General features: G+C 41.9%; 1 protein-coding gene across 1 annotated transcript in view; it reads right to left on the bottom strand.

Moving 5' to 3' along the window:
- ppp2r5a (protein phosphatase 2, regulatory subunit B', alpha isoform) overlaps positions 1–15,416 on the bottom strand; it is a 32,753-nt gene that overhangs the window by 2,549 nt on the left and 14,788 nt on the right. The window contains exons 3-12 of the mRNA XM_056427694.1: positions 8,405–8,506; positions 7,921–8,013; positions 3,702–3,832; positions 2,805–2,864; positions 1,638–1,746; positions 1,238–1,291; positions 1,016–1,066; positions 809–928; positions 318–445; positions 13–114 (exon numbers count right to left, since the gene is read on the bottom strand). Of these exons, the coding sequence (XP_056283669.1) occupies positions 13–114; positions 318–445; positions 809–928; positions 1,016–1,066; positions 1,238–1,291; positions 1,638–1,746; positions 2,805–2,864; positions 3,702–3,832; positions 7,921–8,013; positions 8,405–8,506 (950 nt within the window). The remainder of the gene's footprint in view (positions 1–12; positions 115–317; positions 446–808; positions 929–1,015; positions 1,067–1,237; positions 1,292–1,637; positions 1,747–2,804; positions 2,865–3,701; positions 3,833–7,920; positions 8,014–8,404; positions 8,507–15,416) is intronic.

Below are 15,416 nucleotides of genomic sequence, written 5' to 3'. Positions count from 1 at the left end.
CCAGTGACTCACCGTTGCCGCTCTGCTTTGTAGGAGGAAGTCAACTCGTCAAACAGCGTGCAGTTCATCTCCATCAGAGTCTTCAGCACGTTGTACACCAGAGCTACGATTGTCCTGCAACACAGCACACACTCTTTTATGGCCAAGCCCCAAAGTAAAGACATGCGAGACACGGTGTCGCCATGGTGCCGTCTACATGTGTCAACATACTCTAAAGAACGGCAACATTACAGACGGTTTGTGTGCGTCAATGTTCATTCTTGAAGTTTGGGAACAATATATAGAATCGGATGGTCCTCTGATTCAGCGGTACTTACGGGTTCCAGTGCTCTTTGGAGATCCGGTACAGGCTACCAAACATGATGGGAAGGACCTTGTCAATGTTTTCCTCGATGAGGCTGAGAATGTACTCGTTATTCCAGAAGTACAGCGCTCGCTCCGCGACCTGCCGAGACAGAAGGGAATGAAGAACTGCTGCAGTCGGGTTGCGGTCGTGCTGCTTCATGACCCCTTTCCTTTTCAATCATTGAAGTTAACTGAAGGTGAGGACACACGCCCCTCCTGTCAGACATAAACATGATGGCAATTTCCCATGTCAGGTCTGAATGAGTGCCCAGGTCTCTTTAAAGTCACAACAGCAATCTTCAACTCTGATTGAAGGATGCAGTTTGTGCTGCTGTGAAACTGTTACTGTTTCTGTTATTCAGCCTCCGCTCATTGATATACATGGGGTGAACTAAATAATGACCGTCAGCATATAAAACAAAGGTTGTAGAGTGATTGACCCGTCTGTGTGTTTGTGGCATACCTGAAAGTGTGGATTGGCCACACATTTAGAGATCTGTTTGAACAGCGGCTCCTGGATCTTCTTGAACTGTGTTGGCTCGATGACATCAAGAATCTCCTCAATTTCCCCCAGAAACATCACCTAATTAGAGACAAGGTGCAGAACGTGAAGCAACATTAACAACTGGTTGGCACATGTGTGAAGTGTATTTCTAGACATGCTGATTACCTCTTTCTGGCTGCAGGTTTTTGGCCAAAACTTCAGCAGCCCGCGGATAACCTGCAGAGAAAAGATAGCAGAGAATTTCATGAAGAATGTCTCAGGAATAAAATAAAAAAGAGAAACCAGCCTGCTCGAGTGGGTGGCTGCTGGCACATTTTTCTGCAGCGTAGACTTATTTAATGCTCAAGGCTTTGTGCTTTGAGTGGGAGGAATGCTAAAAATAAGTACCGGTTCAGTGAGTGTAGGATCTTTCTCCAGGAACTGGACCACACAGTAGGCCAGCTGAGGGGCACAAAAGAAAAGAGTAAAAGTACACAATGTTCCCAAAAACTGCATCAGACTCATTCTGATGTCATCTGAAACAACATATGTTCTTAGATATGTATTTAGAATGAACCTATCTGATAAATGTTACTATTCTTATACATTCCCAGTATGGTCATGTCGATACATTTGAAACGGTAATAATTTGTGAAACGGTGCAGTTTCACTTCCGAGCCACCAGGGAGTGCTATAGTCCAGAAATGACATTATGACTGTGCTTAATCCTGCAGAGACAATCCTCAACAAGCTGCAATGAGATTTAAAAAAACAAAACCTAATAATTATTAAACACAGTTTCTCCTACCTGTGCGTGGAACAGGGCCAGTCCTTTCGCGGTATGCAGCGGGATGAGCACCTTCATCAGGAACTGCTTGTGCTCGGCCTTCAGAGGCAACGCAAACCCGTTGATGATACTACAAACAGAAGCACAGCAGACACTCATTGCAGTAAAGCTGGAACAAAATAAATACCAGATTTATTTTATATTGATCACTACAGTTTTTTCAAATCCAGCTTTCGTTGACAGTGATTTAAATTTTTTAATTTTTTAAACAGTGTTAACAAATAAATACACAGAGGATGTAAAGTACCCAAAGCCAGTGACTGAAAGTGTAACTTTTTCAAATGCATCCAGTAGCTTACAACCCGACGTGTTTACCATCTGCTGAATGTGTCATACAGAAGTCTTGTTTACACACTCGGCAGTGAAAGCTAGAGGACGTTCATGGTCATAGATGACTTCTACTAGTGTAGCATAAAGGGAATATACCGAGGACAGGTGTCCCCAGACTTTTTCCTGTGAGGGCCACAGAACTTTTCCGTTCTCTGATGGGGGGCCGGGGTCAGTTCGTAACAGAAAAAGTGTGACGATCGCAGGGGTGCCTAAATCATACCGGCAAACTCATGAGAGGTTAAAAGGCTGACAGGAGAGGGGGGGGGGGTTGCAGGTTCACGATCAATTGTAGTTAAAAAAAATTTTACGCCGAAGACGGTCTGTAAAGCTCCGCCACTTGACGCCACTCGCTGTGAGCGCTGCGCAGCGCAGTGCGTGCAGACAGCATTTAACGGAGCGGAGCGTGCGCTCTGATCGCGAGCTCTTTTAATGAAGTATCGATACTAAAGGTGACCCCCCCCCCTACCCCAAAACAAAAATGGATTGTTTTCCAGAAAGCCACACATAACCAAATATTAATAACCCGTTCCGGGATCTTACCTAACGTTTTCGCCATTATTCTGTTCTATTTGACAGGGGCTAGTCTAGGATTTGCGTGGCCAGACCAAAAAAACAACTAAAAAAACCAACAGAATGCATCTCTGGTATTGTTCAAGGGGCCGGGCCAAATGTGGAGGCGGGCCATAGTTTGGGGACCACTGACCTAGGACTTCGTTGCGCAACCCTGTATTGTCGAATGACAATCAATGAACCTAGATATTCAGGGATATTAATGATTGACAAAACATTATTGCTCACCTCCCCAGGATTTCTAGAAGCTCAGCAACACCGTTGAAGTGCTCAGTTTCATAGATGAACCTGCAACAGGAACAATCACACACACACACACACACACACACACCCCCCACAGAGCACAGGGATCAGAACAATGGATCCACACTGCTCCCAATACTGTGCTCCTTTCAAATAGTGACACTGCCTTGGGAGTTGGCTTGTATAAATATAATTTTCCTGGGATGCCATGATTACTACTCATGAAGACTCAAACACACTTAGAATAAAGCCTTTTTATGAAGTTTGATAAGAAAGCTTTAAGTCTGCCATGAAGGTAGGCATCAGTTGTGTGTCCTTGATCAAAAGACTGTAAATTATGTATTTGATAAGAAGTCTTGTTTATATATATCCACCAAAGAATGACTTTGGGGGGGTGGGACGACAACATGTTTATCTGTTCTCATGCGACCGAATGATCCAAACGGCGTTGGCCTCCTCTGCGTGGTAACCCTTTTCTATCTCTTGCGGGGCAACCATTGTATGTCCAGACAGAGCCTGACAACTGTGGCACTATTTTTATTCTCAGTGGCAGATGGTCGAAGTGTGTGCACCCGGTTTGCCACCTTGCCGGTTGGAAACAACATCAAGTGCTCCTGTTTCAATCATCAATAGCCCATTGTCACACAGCAACAGGGGCCATAAAGAACCAACACACTGCTGTTGAGAACATTGGATGCCTCCATCTGAACACGTTTCTTCCTCCTCGGTTTTAAAAGGCGGGGGTTAATCTGTTCGTGTTGTAATGCCAATAAGAGAAAATAGCGACAGGAAATAAAAGAAAAGGGCAGACCTTGACTGCGGGAAAGGACATGGAACATGTTTCCCTGTCACGTCGGCTGCCTTTTTTAACATTTCACTCACCGCAAGAAAATGTTGTTGATCTGCTTCCTGATGAAGGCACGCAACCCCAGGAACTTTCCATAAATCCGATGCAGAATGGTCTTCAGGAAGTCCCTCTCCCTCGGATCCTCACTGTCAAACAGCTCTAGGAGCTGAAAGGGGACACACACACACACACACACACACACACACACACACACACACACACACACACACACACACACACACACACACACACACACACACACACACACACACACACACACACACACACACACACACACACACACACACACCGAATATTAAAATAGTTGACAAAGAATTTCACGAAATTCCATGACTTTTCCATGACTGTACAAACCCTGTTTTGAACAAAGGGTTGAAAATTACAGTTTAGTTTTTTTTTATCCAATTAATCGATTAATTAAAAAAATAGTCAACAGATTAATTGATTATTAAAATAATTGTTAGTTACAGCCCTAATTCAGTAAATTGATAATACAATGCCATCTTGTAAATGCTGTGTTGTCATGATGCACTCATACTGGGATTCATTTCTTACCACGAAAGCACTTGACTGAATAGGATGAACATGTATACAATTTATCTATTTTGTACCATTTTAATTTATTTCAACACAATTGCAGACTTTTGGAAGTGAATGTAATATTGCTTGTGTGTCAAACGGGGCTATTTCCCCTGGTGTATAACACGCCTTCACTATAAAACACTGTGGATTACCCGATATTAATACTTCTGGGTGCTGCGATTACTTCTTGTGAAAATAGACTCTCCACATTGCCCACCTCTCGTTTACCATCGAAGAGGCACAGCAGTGAGGTACAGAGGCCTTTTCTGCCAGGCGGAGCAAAGTCACTACGCACTCTGTGAGGCAGTCATTTGTGAAAATGAGTATGAATAATAAAGTCATCTCACACCAGCTAGCAACAACTTATAAAACAAATACACGCGCGTCTGAATGCTCTGCATTGTAATTACATGTGTAACAGCTGGTGTGTAACAGCTATTTACAAGCAACACGCGAGGCGTCATTATTTCAGTCCCGTCGAGGGCGGCCGATGCCTCTGAGCTCAAAAGGAACGTTTACATCAGCTTCAGAGTGAGGTACTTATCTTCAACGGGCATGCCATCAGCACCTTGGTGACAGACCCGACAGTTTATTTTTACATCTGCGCAACTCCTGAAAAGATTTCCATCATCACGCACATCACCGTGCTCTTCTTCTGCACCGCAATATTATTAAATGGCGCAACACAGACATACTGTGTTGGTCAGAGAAGCTCGAGTGGTACGCCTCCTCCTGACCATCAGCTTCCATACCTGGCGGCCCAAACACTCGGTGCTGGCTGAAGGAACTGAAGTTCAGATATGCCGCCATCAACGACAGCCGTGGTGTTTATTTTTTCCAGTTGTACAATTAAAGGGAACCGTATCAACTGTTCAAGTGTTATGTTATGGGTTGTGTAAAGGCTGGGCCATAGTTTTATCCCTTATTTCAACTGCTGTTGTAACGGTAGTACAAGCCAAGTTACATCAGATTAATGGACATCGAACAAAATCACAAATTTGCCTTGCAGTGACATTTGAGTCGTTTCAGGAGCCTGACCAGTACATGACCCAGTAACTCACTGGGTGCAGAACAATTACTCATGACTCTGCTACATGTTGTGTCCATCTACAGTTGGACGCAATCATAGACGCATATTCACATCTCAATATTTAGGAAAAAGACTACGATTTTAAGAAGATCACGATTCTCCTCCATGGTTGAAAAATGAACTCTTCGCATTCTTCGCTAATCGCTTGTAAACAGTCCATATCTGTTCATCTCATAGTTGTGAGAGGAAGATTATCCGCTCTGAGATAACCAGGTCATTACTCAAATTAAATGACAAACTCACAGACTAAAAGCCTAAAAGCCTGTTTGTCCACCAGATATGATTGAGATTAAGACTTCAAATATAGACGAGAGCAAAAAAAGGGATATGCATAAGTAAAGATAATAATAACATCCAGACTAGCAAGCCAACAGACGCTTTTCTATTTAAAAACCTCAGGCTCCATCTGGTACTTGCTGGACAGAGTCCCGTGTTTCAGCCTCAGCTGAACTAAATTAAGCTCGTTTCTAAATCAACTTAAATCTGCAACTATGCTAGAAGAACTTCAAAATAATTGAAAGATAAATTGACCATAATATGATTTTACTTTCTTTTGTGATTAAATGTCTTCCCCCACCCTTCTTGTTTGAGATTTCTTCGTGTTTGTTTAGCCTGTTTCTCTTTCTGTTACTATGAGGAGAGCATCGGTTTGATGACACCTAGAAGCTGCTTGACATCCTCCTGGATCCTTTAATATATGGTCATATTATATGTTTACATATTTAATAATGACTCTCTTCTGTTGCTTATTCTGTACACGAAAGACATCCGTGTGTCCTGGGAGAGGGATCCCTCCTCAGTGGCTCTTCCTGAGGTTTCTTCCCTTTTTTCCCAGTTAAAGGTGTTTTTCCCCACATCTGAAGCGAGGATCCAAGGACAGATTGTTGTGCAGACTGTAAAGCCCCCTGAGGAAAATGTGTGATACTCGGCTATATAAATAAAGATGCAGAATCACACGACTCACACTTGATATCAACCAAAAAAATTGATTATTTTAACCACACATTGTTAGGCAACTGTGTGTACCTGGCTGCCTGTTCAATATATAGCAGGACAACGCTACCACACACACACACACAGCTTGTAGCCGTCTCCCTTCATATTCACCAACCTGCTGTCACATTGTGTGAAAAACTAATTAACCACTAAATAACTAGAGAGTCAGGTTACCAATGGTGCATTGGATCATTAGGAGCTGCTTGAAAGATGCGACACAGAGGCTACCGTCATGCTGTTTGCTACTTCGGGATGCTGTCGGACAAAAATCATAATAAACCATGTACACGGTCTAGTACAAAAGTAAAATACCAATAAGGAGCTCCAGGGTTGTCTTGTATTTATTTGCGGTGTGAAGTGTCTTAACAAATGTATGATATATCAAGTTAAACCTAACAAGGATTACCCCCCTTTGTGGCATTGTATGGATGCCCTGATCCCTCATCTTTTTGACCACGTGTTCTTAAGGGAACATTGGAAGATCTGTTCCTGCATGGTGTGTATTGATAACTTAAATGAATCTAGACGTCTTTCTCTGCTTTTATCGCTATCGAAACTAAAACCTCCTCGCTCCCATCTCTCCAACCACAATCCTCCTTTTCTCAACCTGAAGAGTAAACGACCAGCAGCTATTTAAAGCTGCCCCACGACACATTCACATCATGGAAAGTTGGTCCAGGCCCCTCAGATGTGGCCCGGCCAACATTCCTGGCCCCGTGGTCCTCCGTGAGCTGCTGCTTCACATAGGAAGTGAGGCATTCCTGGAGTCGGTGGGCAGATGCAGCTACAGCTCATTAATGGTTTGACTCAACCAACTCATAATACTGTTGGGTTGATAATTACAGTTATTCATCACATTAGAAATTCTAGTAATTTGAACAACCATCTGAAACAGCTAATGAGAGCTGCCAGGAGCAAGTCATACCCCGAACAATATGCCAACAACTCAATGGTTGAAACTTCTAGAGGAGAATATTTTGTTTTCTTATCCGTTTCCTTCTCCTCGTTATCTTTGGGTTTTGACTGTTGATCAGACAAAACACGACATTTCAAGATATCCAAATAGAGTCTATAAACAGTCAAATGTGACATTATTCATTCTAAAAAATGTATGGTTTGAGAAAATAATCCATTGATTAATAGATGAGGAAAATAATCTGTAGTTGCAGTTTTAATTCCATCACAAAACTACCAACTCAACAGCCACACATCTAAATGACAAAAATATCATTTATGGAACATTATTTATTAAGAATTTTGAGTGGACAACGTCTTTTTAAAATGTATTTTGTTGGTACTTTTTCAAAACGGTTACTGCTGTAACGGTTTCTCTAACGGCTAACCAAGCCCTGATGAATTTGCAATTACACAAACTACAAACTATTGGTAATATCGGAATCCTAATGTAACCTTGCATTAATAAATATAGATTAACGTTTGCAACTGAAAACTGTGTCTTGGTTCAATAAAATCGCTTCACTTTGAACCTGTTGGTATGTTTACACACTCATTATCCTGAAACACGACGCTAAATGTCTTTTAAAAATGTAAAAAAAGACTCCTACCTGCAGAACAAATTTCTGATCGATGTGGCGCTTTGCAATGCTGGGCTGGAAGTCTGGGTTCTCTAGAAAGCGCAGCAGAAACTCGTAGACCAGCTGGAAGATAAAAGAAAAAAGGAAATAGAATCAGCGCTTTGCAGTCTTTTTCTCCATGTCTGTTCAAAATGTAATCACATTAAGAAATTCTTCCAATTAAGACATTTTCACACATTGTCAGAATTAGCCTGTCAATTCTTGAGTTATGGCCCAAAACATGTTTAGTAAGGTCACAATGACCTTCAACCACCAAACTCTTATCAGTGCATCCTTGAGCTCAAGAGGACATTTGTGTAAAATTTGAAGAAATTTAAGAAATATTGCACAGTAATTTCCCATAATGCCTCCAGTCAAGGCTGTCGACGGCGCAGGGCCACACAAATAAACAGGAATAGCTTAAACATACAACAACACACAATGATGTCATCAAAAGCGTGCTGAGGACTCTTACTTGAATGTGAGGCCAGGAAGCCTCTAGAGTGGGTTCATCCTCCTCTGGGTCAAAATCTGGGTTGTCACTTGGTGGAAGAGTTCGGAATATATTGGTGCAGATCTGGAAGGGAGGAGAAATAAAATAATTATTTAATATATATCTATATTTTTTAAGTTTAACATCGGAGGAGAATGAGGAGGAACTGTCCCACCATGCAGAGACTTGATGGGAAGAATAGTGAAATCTAATAGGCTATAATATAATATGTATCTGCTCAATACCTATAAAGCATATGAGCGAAAGTTGAATACGGTTTCCGGTGCTTCACACGCACTATAATCATACCTGCAAACTCATGAGGGGTGAAAAAGGTGACAACGGGGGGTGTGCAGGTGACTTTTTTTTTTTGTCACCACACCACATCCACGTTGTTTGAAGCCTCAAAGCTTTTAGAACCACAACTACAGTCATTTTATTGTTCTGACCATAAATCTAAATAATGATAATAAACTGTTTAAGAACAAAAGTTCCTCCGCTCTGACTCAGCCCTATAATGATAGTAATAACAAATATACATTGTCATTATATATAATATGGTTAAAGTCATTCATGAACCAACTTCCTTTTTTTTTTGCCTGAACAGTCCTCATGGACTTTTCCCTGAATCTATTCTGTCTCTACCTGTTTGTCACGATACTCATATTATAACTTCTATAAATATTACATACCTGCCATAAATATAATTCAATACAATAAAAACAATATGGTACCATAAATACGAGACTGGTATATTTATCTATAATAGTAATAAATAAAACCTCTGTATGGTTCACTTTCTACCAACTTAACAAATGACAGTAATAATAGTATTAATACAGCCAGATATGAATGAAACTACATGGTTCCATCATAGCATTGATTATACACTATGAGGTCTCTGACCAGATGATCCACAGTTCATCAGGATGAGCAGCTGAGTTACAGAACTTTACAGACTGAAACATTTAACTTCTGGCATCTTTACTTCTCTCGTGCGGCGCTGCGCAGCGCAGTGCCGCAAGACAGTCGCCCCAGACAGCGCGTGAGCTCTGATCGCTCTCTTAATGAAGTATCGATACTAAAATGCAAATCAAATCATGTTTTTTCGCGTCTGGTCTGGTGTTAGCATCGCTACACACGTGCAGCGTGACAGCAGTAGATGTAACCTGAACCCCAAGCGCTGAAGACATCTGAGCGCTGATTGGCCGACGGCGACCGTCCCATCAAAGATGTTTATTGCGAAGAGCAACACTTCACGCAATCTCAGACGGTGACCACCCCAAAACAAAAACTCTTCGGATGATGACCTGTTTTGAGTTCAAAACGGTGAATTTCACCGAAAGGTGACAAGTTTGCAGGTATGTATAATGTATACTTAACTATATACTGGTGGTAGCGCAAATCAAAGAATGGTTCTGTATTGCTCGCCACACTCTCCTCTTTACTGGTTGTGATCAGGAACTTGAAATTGAAAAAATCTGAACCAAAGACCATCATTGTCGAAATAGCAGCGCCACCTCTATCCCACCTTGTTATCTTGAGCAAGAAGGACATTTGAGAGAGGCGCACAGAGAATCGGGGAGCTGGAAAAGCAATATTGTGATCATAACCTCTGCCCGTTGGCGCGCGGACACCATTGGACACTTGTTCTAGAGGTCTGCTTATGACCAAAAGAAAACTGTCGCAGCCTCTCCATACATTGAAAATATTGGCCTTGCTCTTAATACTCCAAACTGTAAAGCTTTTTTTGTCATTTCTATTCACTCAGGGGCCACTTCATGAGGCACACCTCACGTTTGACCGTGTTCAGTGTTTTAACGCCGACACGATGGTTTCACACATCGCCTGCCGGTTCTACGAGACTTAAATTGGACTGCAGCTCCTACACAAATGTAAAATCTTATACTATTCCTGGTAGCACCAACACGCACACACACACAAAGAGGCACACCTGGTGCAAACCCTTTGGTGCCGTGACATTCAGATGATCTGGCATGCCCAGCATGGTCTAGTGCTGCTGAAGCCCATCTCCCCTTCAAGGCTGACGGAGCATTCAGAGATGACCTTGAGCTCGCCGCTGTTGCACTGAGCTGTTATTTGCCTGCTTGTGTCCTTCCTGTTATTTTAGTGAGGTCTGACAGTGTAAGTGCAGCTGTTCCGGTGCTGATGAAAACACCATCTGGACACACCAATTGTACAACCAGTCTTACATCCAGCATCTCGTTCTTCAGCCAAACAGTAAGAGATCCTGTTGACTGCCAGCATGTTTTTTTTACACGGTCCGTCTGCAGCGGGAGGCACTTTTGACAACCTTGCAATAAAGTTGCACATATAAGCATTTGCGACACGTCCACAGATTCATCTGAAAGTCATTAATTTATGCTGCAGACTGGCAGTACTCCTTAGAGATCATACTCGTGTCAATACTACGAACTATTGATCAATTAATCCATTGAAGACACTAAATAAAGCGAATACAGCGAACGGTTACTTCTTCAAATTGCTTTTGAGGCTACACTTAAACTGCTCCGTTTCCATTTTTAAATACATACCTGCTGCTACGTTTACACTGAGCGTCCACACTCCTCCGGAATTTTAAAATCCGTAAACGGATGAGTTAGGAAGCGCTACCGAATGCCGGGTAAGTTTTAAAACACATGGGTCACCTTGTAGCGGGACGACGGAAACATATACGTTTGAAAACGATGATGTAGACCCTCGATTGTGTCGTGGCAGTATGGACGTGTCATCCTTCATTTGTCACGCTCCTCACATGAGCTTTTCCGTCAGAAAACAAACAACCAGGTGACCAATGATTCATTTCAACAAGGATAACAAATTACAAGCATTGCAGCAGACTTCTGAAGTCCTGGACTGCGACTTTAACAAGTGAGCTATTCTTTTCTTATTTATGCTCATTTTGTGCTGCACAACTATCGTGAAGAGTTGAATAAAAGCATAAATGTTCTCAGGGACTTCAGCCACCAGCAGAGCGACGAGTGAGCCACAATTGTCGACCCAAATTATTGACCCATAATGTCGTAAACTTTGATTTATAAGCGTTCATATTTAAAGTTAATTTGATGTGCGAGACCTCTGGCCTTTTAACTACATTTGAAGAATAAACCTGTCTCAGTTTACAGAGAAGATTATAGAGGAAGATCTTAAATATCAAGCATGACCCTTTTATTAAGAAGTCATACTTTCTGTAACTAAGCAACCGCTTTACACTGGCACTCACATGCCCGGGGTACATGAATAGTCATGTGATATTAGTTTTCGTTATGGATTAAAACTATAAATTATTCTCTTCGTCAATGTCATGACAAGGTCAAAATCTTCTTTGAATCGCATGAAATTTGGTGGGATGATTAGTTATTATCCGGGGACCATTTGATTAGATTTTGGGATCGATCGGTTCAAAGGTCAAGAAAAGGTCAACATCTTCTTTTTACCATAGCGCGGTCAATTTGTATCCAATTGGCAACTAATGCCAAGATGTTCATAATTCAATGCCCAATCTTGTGAGATGCGATGGTATGCGCTCTACCGAGTGCCCGTTCTAGTTTTAAATGGAAACGCAGTCGTGTGGATGTAACCTTAGAAAAACTGGGAATATTCACAGTTTGACCTTTTTAGCTTAAATAAATTCCCTTGAAGGTCATCAATATGGAATTCAGAGAATATCTCGAGACTCCATATGGCTCTCAACATGCTAACAGGCAACAATGCAAAGAGAGTGTTTACCTCAGGGTTTACCAGAGGAGGGGCACCACGCTTCTGCTACGACGCCGTGGTTGAGACGGCGTCATCAGCAGTAGCTGCTGTTTGAGCGCAGTGCAGATATATTAATGCTATGAATAGCATGTAGAGAACCGGTAAATGTTTAACAGGAAATGGAACACGCCTCTTGTCTCTCTTGTGATATAAAAATCACATACGCTGACATTGTCTTTTCTTTAGATATTTTAGAAGTACCAGCAACAGTTAGAGCAACAGCTTTCACCTGGAGCGTGGCTGAACTGCCTTTTTGACCACAGTAATGGTCCATCGTTGGTACATGCATCCGTCTGCAGATGCTGATAATGAGGCAGATAAATAAATCAGTGCGTCAGCCCTCTGTGGCATATCACTGAGCTTTCCCTGGTGTGAGGCCTCTCATTGGCTGAGCTCGACTCAGATGACTCAGAGTGGGTTGCCAAGCGGGACATTGTGTCTCAGTGTGATGACCATTTGTTGCAGGAAGAGAGCTCTCAAGCCAAATGCTCACAAAGTGAAGATGAAGGGTGGTGCTGGTGGTATTTGGGCACACACGGGCCTCAGGAGCATAAACTGAACAACATAAAGCCTGGTGTTGCCAGTGAGGTGCAGGTGTTGTCTATTCATTGGCCTTCAGCAGGAGGTGCACAGAGAGACATGGGGCCAACATACTGCATGAGATGACGGGACAAGTGGATGCTGTAGTTCTTAAAACGATGGAAAATTAGTAGTGACACGTGTATGTGAATATACACACACACACACATATATACAGGACTGTCTCAGAAAATTAGAATATTGTGATAAAGTTCTTTATTTTCTGTAATGCAATTAAAAAAACAAAAATGTCATGCATTCTGGATTCATTACAAATCAACTGAAATATTGCAAGCCTTTTATTCTTTTAATATTGCCGATTATGGCTTACAGCTTAAGAAAACTCTAAAATCCTATCTCATAAAATTTTAATATTTCCTCAGACCAAGTAAAAAAAAAGATTTATAACAGCTGAGTGTTTGTCAAGGCTCAGGAAACCCTTGCAGGTGTTTCGAGTTAATTAGACAATTCAAGTGATTTGTTTAATACCCTACTAGTATACTTTTTCATGATATTCTAATATTTAGAGATAGGATATTTGAGTTTTCTGAAGCTGTAAGCCATAATCAGCAATATTAAAAGAATAAAAGGCTTGCAATATTTCAGTTGATTTGTAATGAATCCAGAATGCATGACATTTTTGTTTTTTTAATTGCATTACAGAAAATAAAGAACTTCATCACAATATTCTAATTTTCTGAGACAGTCCTGTACATATACACACATATATTCATAACATATATACATGGTTCTGTCAGGCATCAAAGATGCACACTGTCTGTACAATCTAATGCGTTACATAATTCCCAACACAAACAATCGGCATATTTAATTCCTCCAGTCACTTCAATAAATACAAGAGAAATATATTGTGGGAGGAAGGCAAACATGGTAGTGTGTGAGAAAGAAAAAAAGGAAACCGGAATTTGTGTGTAAAGCTAACGTAGGAGGATCCAAAAGAAGGTTGTTTCTAAGTGACAGTGCTGCAAGTGAAGCCAGCGTACACATGCAGACGACACGTGTGCACTGGAGGCTGGAGCTCGGAATGAGGTCAAACTCAGGGCGACAATAGGAGCGCCAGACACCTTGCAACACAGAAAGAGAGCGAGAAAGTGGAAGCATCGAACGCAGCATGAGCAAAAAGGAACGGAAAGGAAATAAAAGGGGGAATGATGACTCAAAGAAGCTCTTTGCAACTCACCCTGCTGGCTATTCACTCATCTCTGGCACAGATGTTAGAATACAAACAAAACAGTCTGCGACATGTAGATGAAGAATACAAAAAAGAACTGATTGAGAGATGTGATTTTTTTATACACACTCATTATAGAATTGGCAAATAAGGCGAAAGCTCCCTTCACAAAGATGAGAAACCTGTCTGTTTGTACTCAGAGATCAAAGCCATCATTGCTGCAGAGGAATAATGGACAGCACTTTAAATCTTCACCTCTTCATGATAATGTGATGCCGAGAACGGAGTATCCGGGAGAGTCATTATCAACCCAGCCTTCCGAGTGCAGCTGCACTTTGCTTAACCTCATTCAGAACACCGTCTGGAGGACAGGACTGGGTTTCTCTTGAGCTCGGCCCACGCTGCTCTGGACTGCCCGTGAACAGATAAATGACATTATCAATTAGGACCACTGACCATACCGGCAAGAGTCCATCATTTAAGACACTTGAGCCGTATCAACCTGCTCATTATCCAGGTGATGACCCGCTTCTCACACATGCTTCCATTTGTGCACTTTCCCGACTGACGGGTTTTCTGCCGACGCATGAATGAAAAAGTATGATTGTTGCAGGTCAGAGCATATTTTACTTAAGTGAAGTGAAGCTATAGCGCTAGTTGAGTCAGAAGACCAGACCCCTCAAGCCCGCCATTTATGCCTCATACGTCTGCCAATCATTTCTCACACAAGCTCACTCGGTTTACTCGCTGTTAGGCGCCGTCAATCACAACACCAGCTGCACAGATCAGCTGGTCCCCTCAATCCAATAATCACAAGGAAACAATGACATGGTTAGCCTCACATCATCTTGCTGCTGGCTCTTTAAAATATGACCATTTCTCTATATCCAGTTCATTCATGTTGCTGTTACGCACCCCACCACCTCCTCATCTCCCCCCAGTCTTTGCGGGTCAATCAGCTTCATCAACTCATCAACTCATCAACTCATCAGCAGGTCTGGACTCCTCGGGGGGATTTATCTCGTTGCTGATGGTGGAAGTCGGCCCTCAATTATAAATCTCCCCGTAGAGTCCAAGCACCAAAGACTGAGACGTTATCATTTCATATCATCTGTTGACAATAAACATGATCCTTCCTCCATCGGACTGGTCTCTCCTGATTGAACAAGGATTGCAAAAACTGATAATGGAAAATTAAAAAAAGTCATACTTTCAATAATAACTACTTCTAGTTGGTGATTGCATTAGTGTGAGTGCATTCAATCACTTACATTTCCATTATATTGGATGATTTCCCTCCATGTTTACAGTCTGTGTTGGCACATTACAAAGTTAACTGTGCCGTGTTTCAGACACGGCTCAGAATCCACTATATCCATCCAGTAATTACCGCAAGATCAAATGCTTATATTTAGGAAAATAAATCCATGACATTTAAAACTT

Source organism: Pseudoliparis swirei, chromosome 12 (genome assembly GCF_029220125.1).
Source record: "Pseudoliparis swirei isolate HS2019 ecotype Mariana Trench chromosome 12, NWPU_hadal_v1, whole genome shotgun sequence".
Classification (NCBI taxonomy): domain Eukaryota; kingdom Metazoa; phylum Chordata; class Actinopteri; order Perciformes; family Liparidae; genus Pseudoliparis; species Pseudoliparis swirei.
The sequence above is the reverse complement of the archived record's forward strand: the minus strand, read 5'-3'. Positions and strand labels throughout refer to the sequence as shown.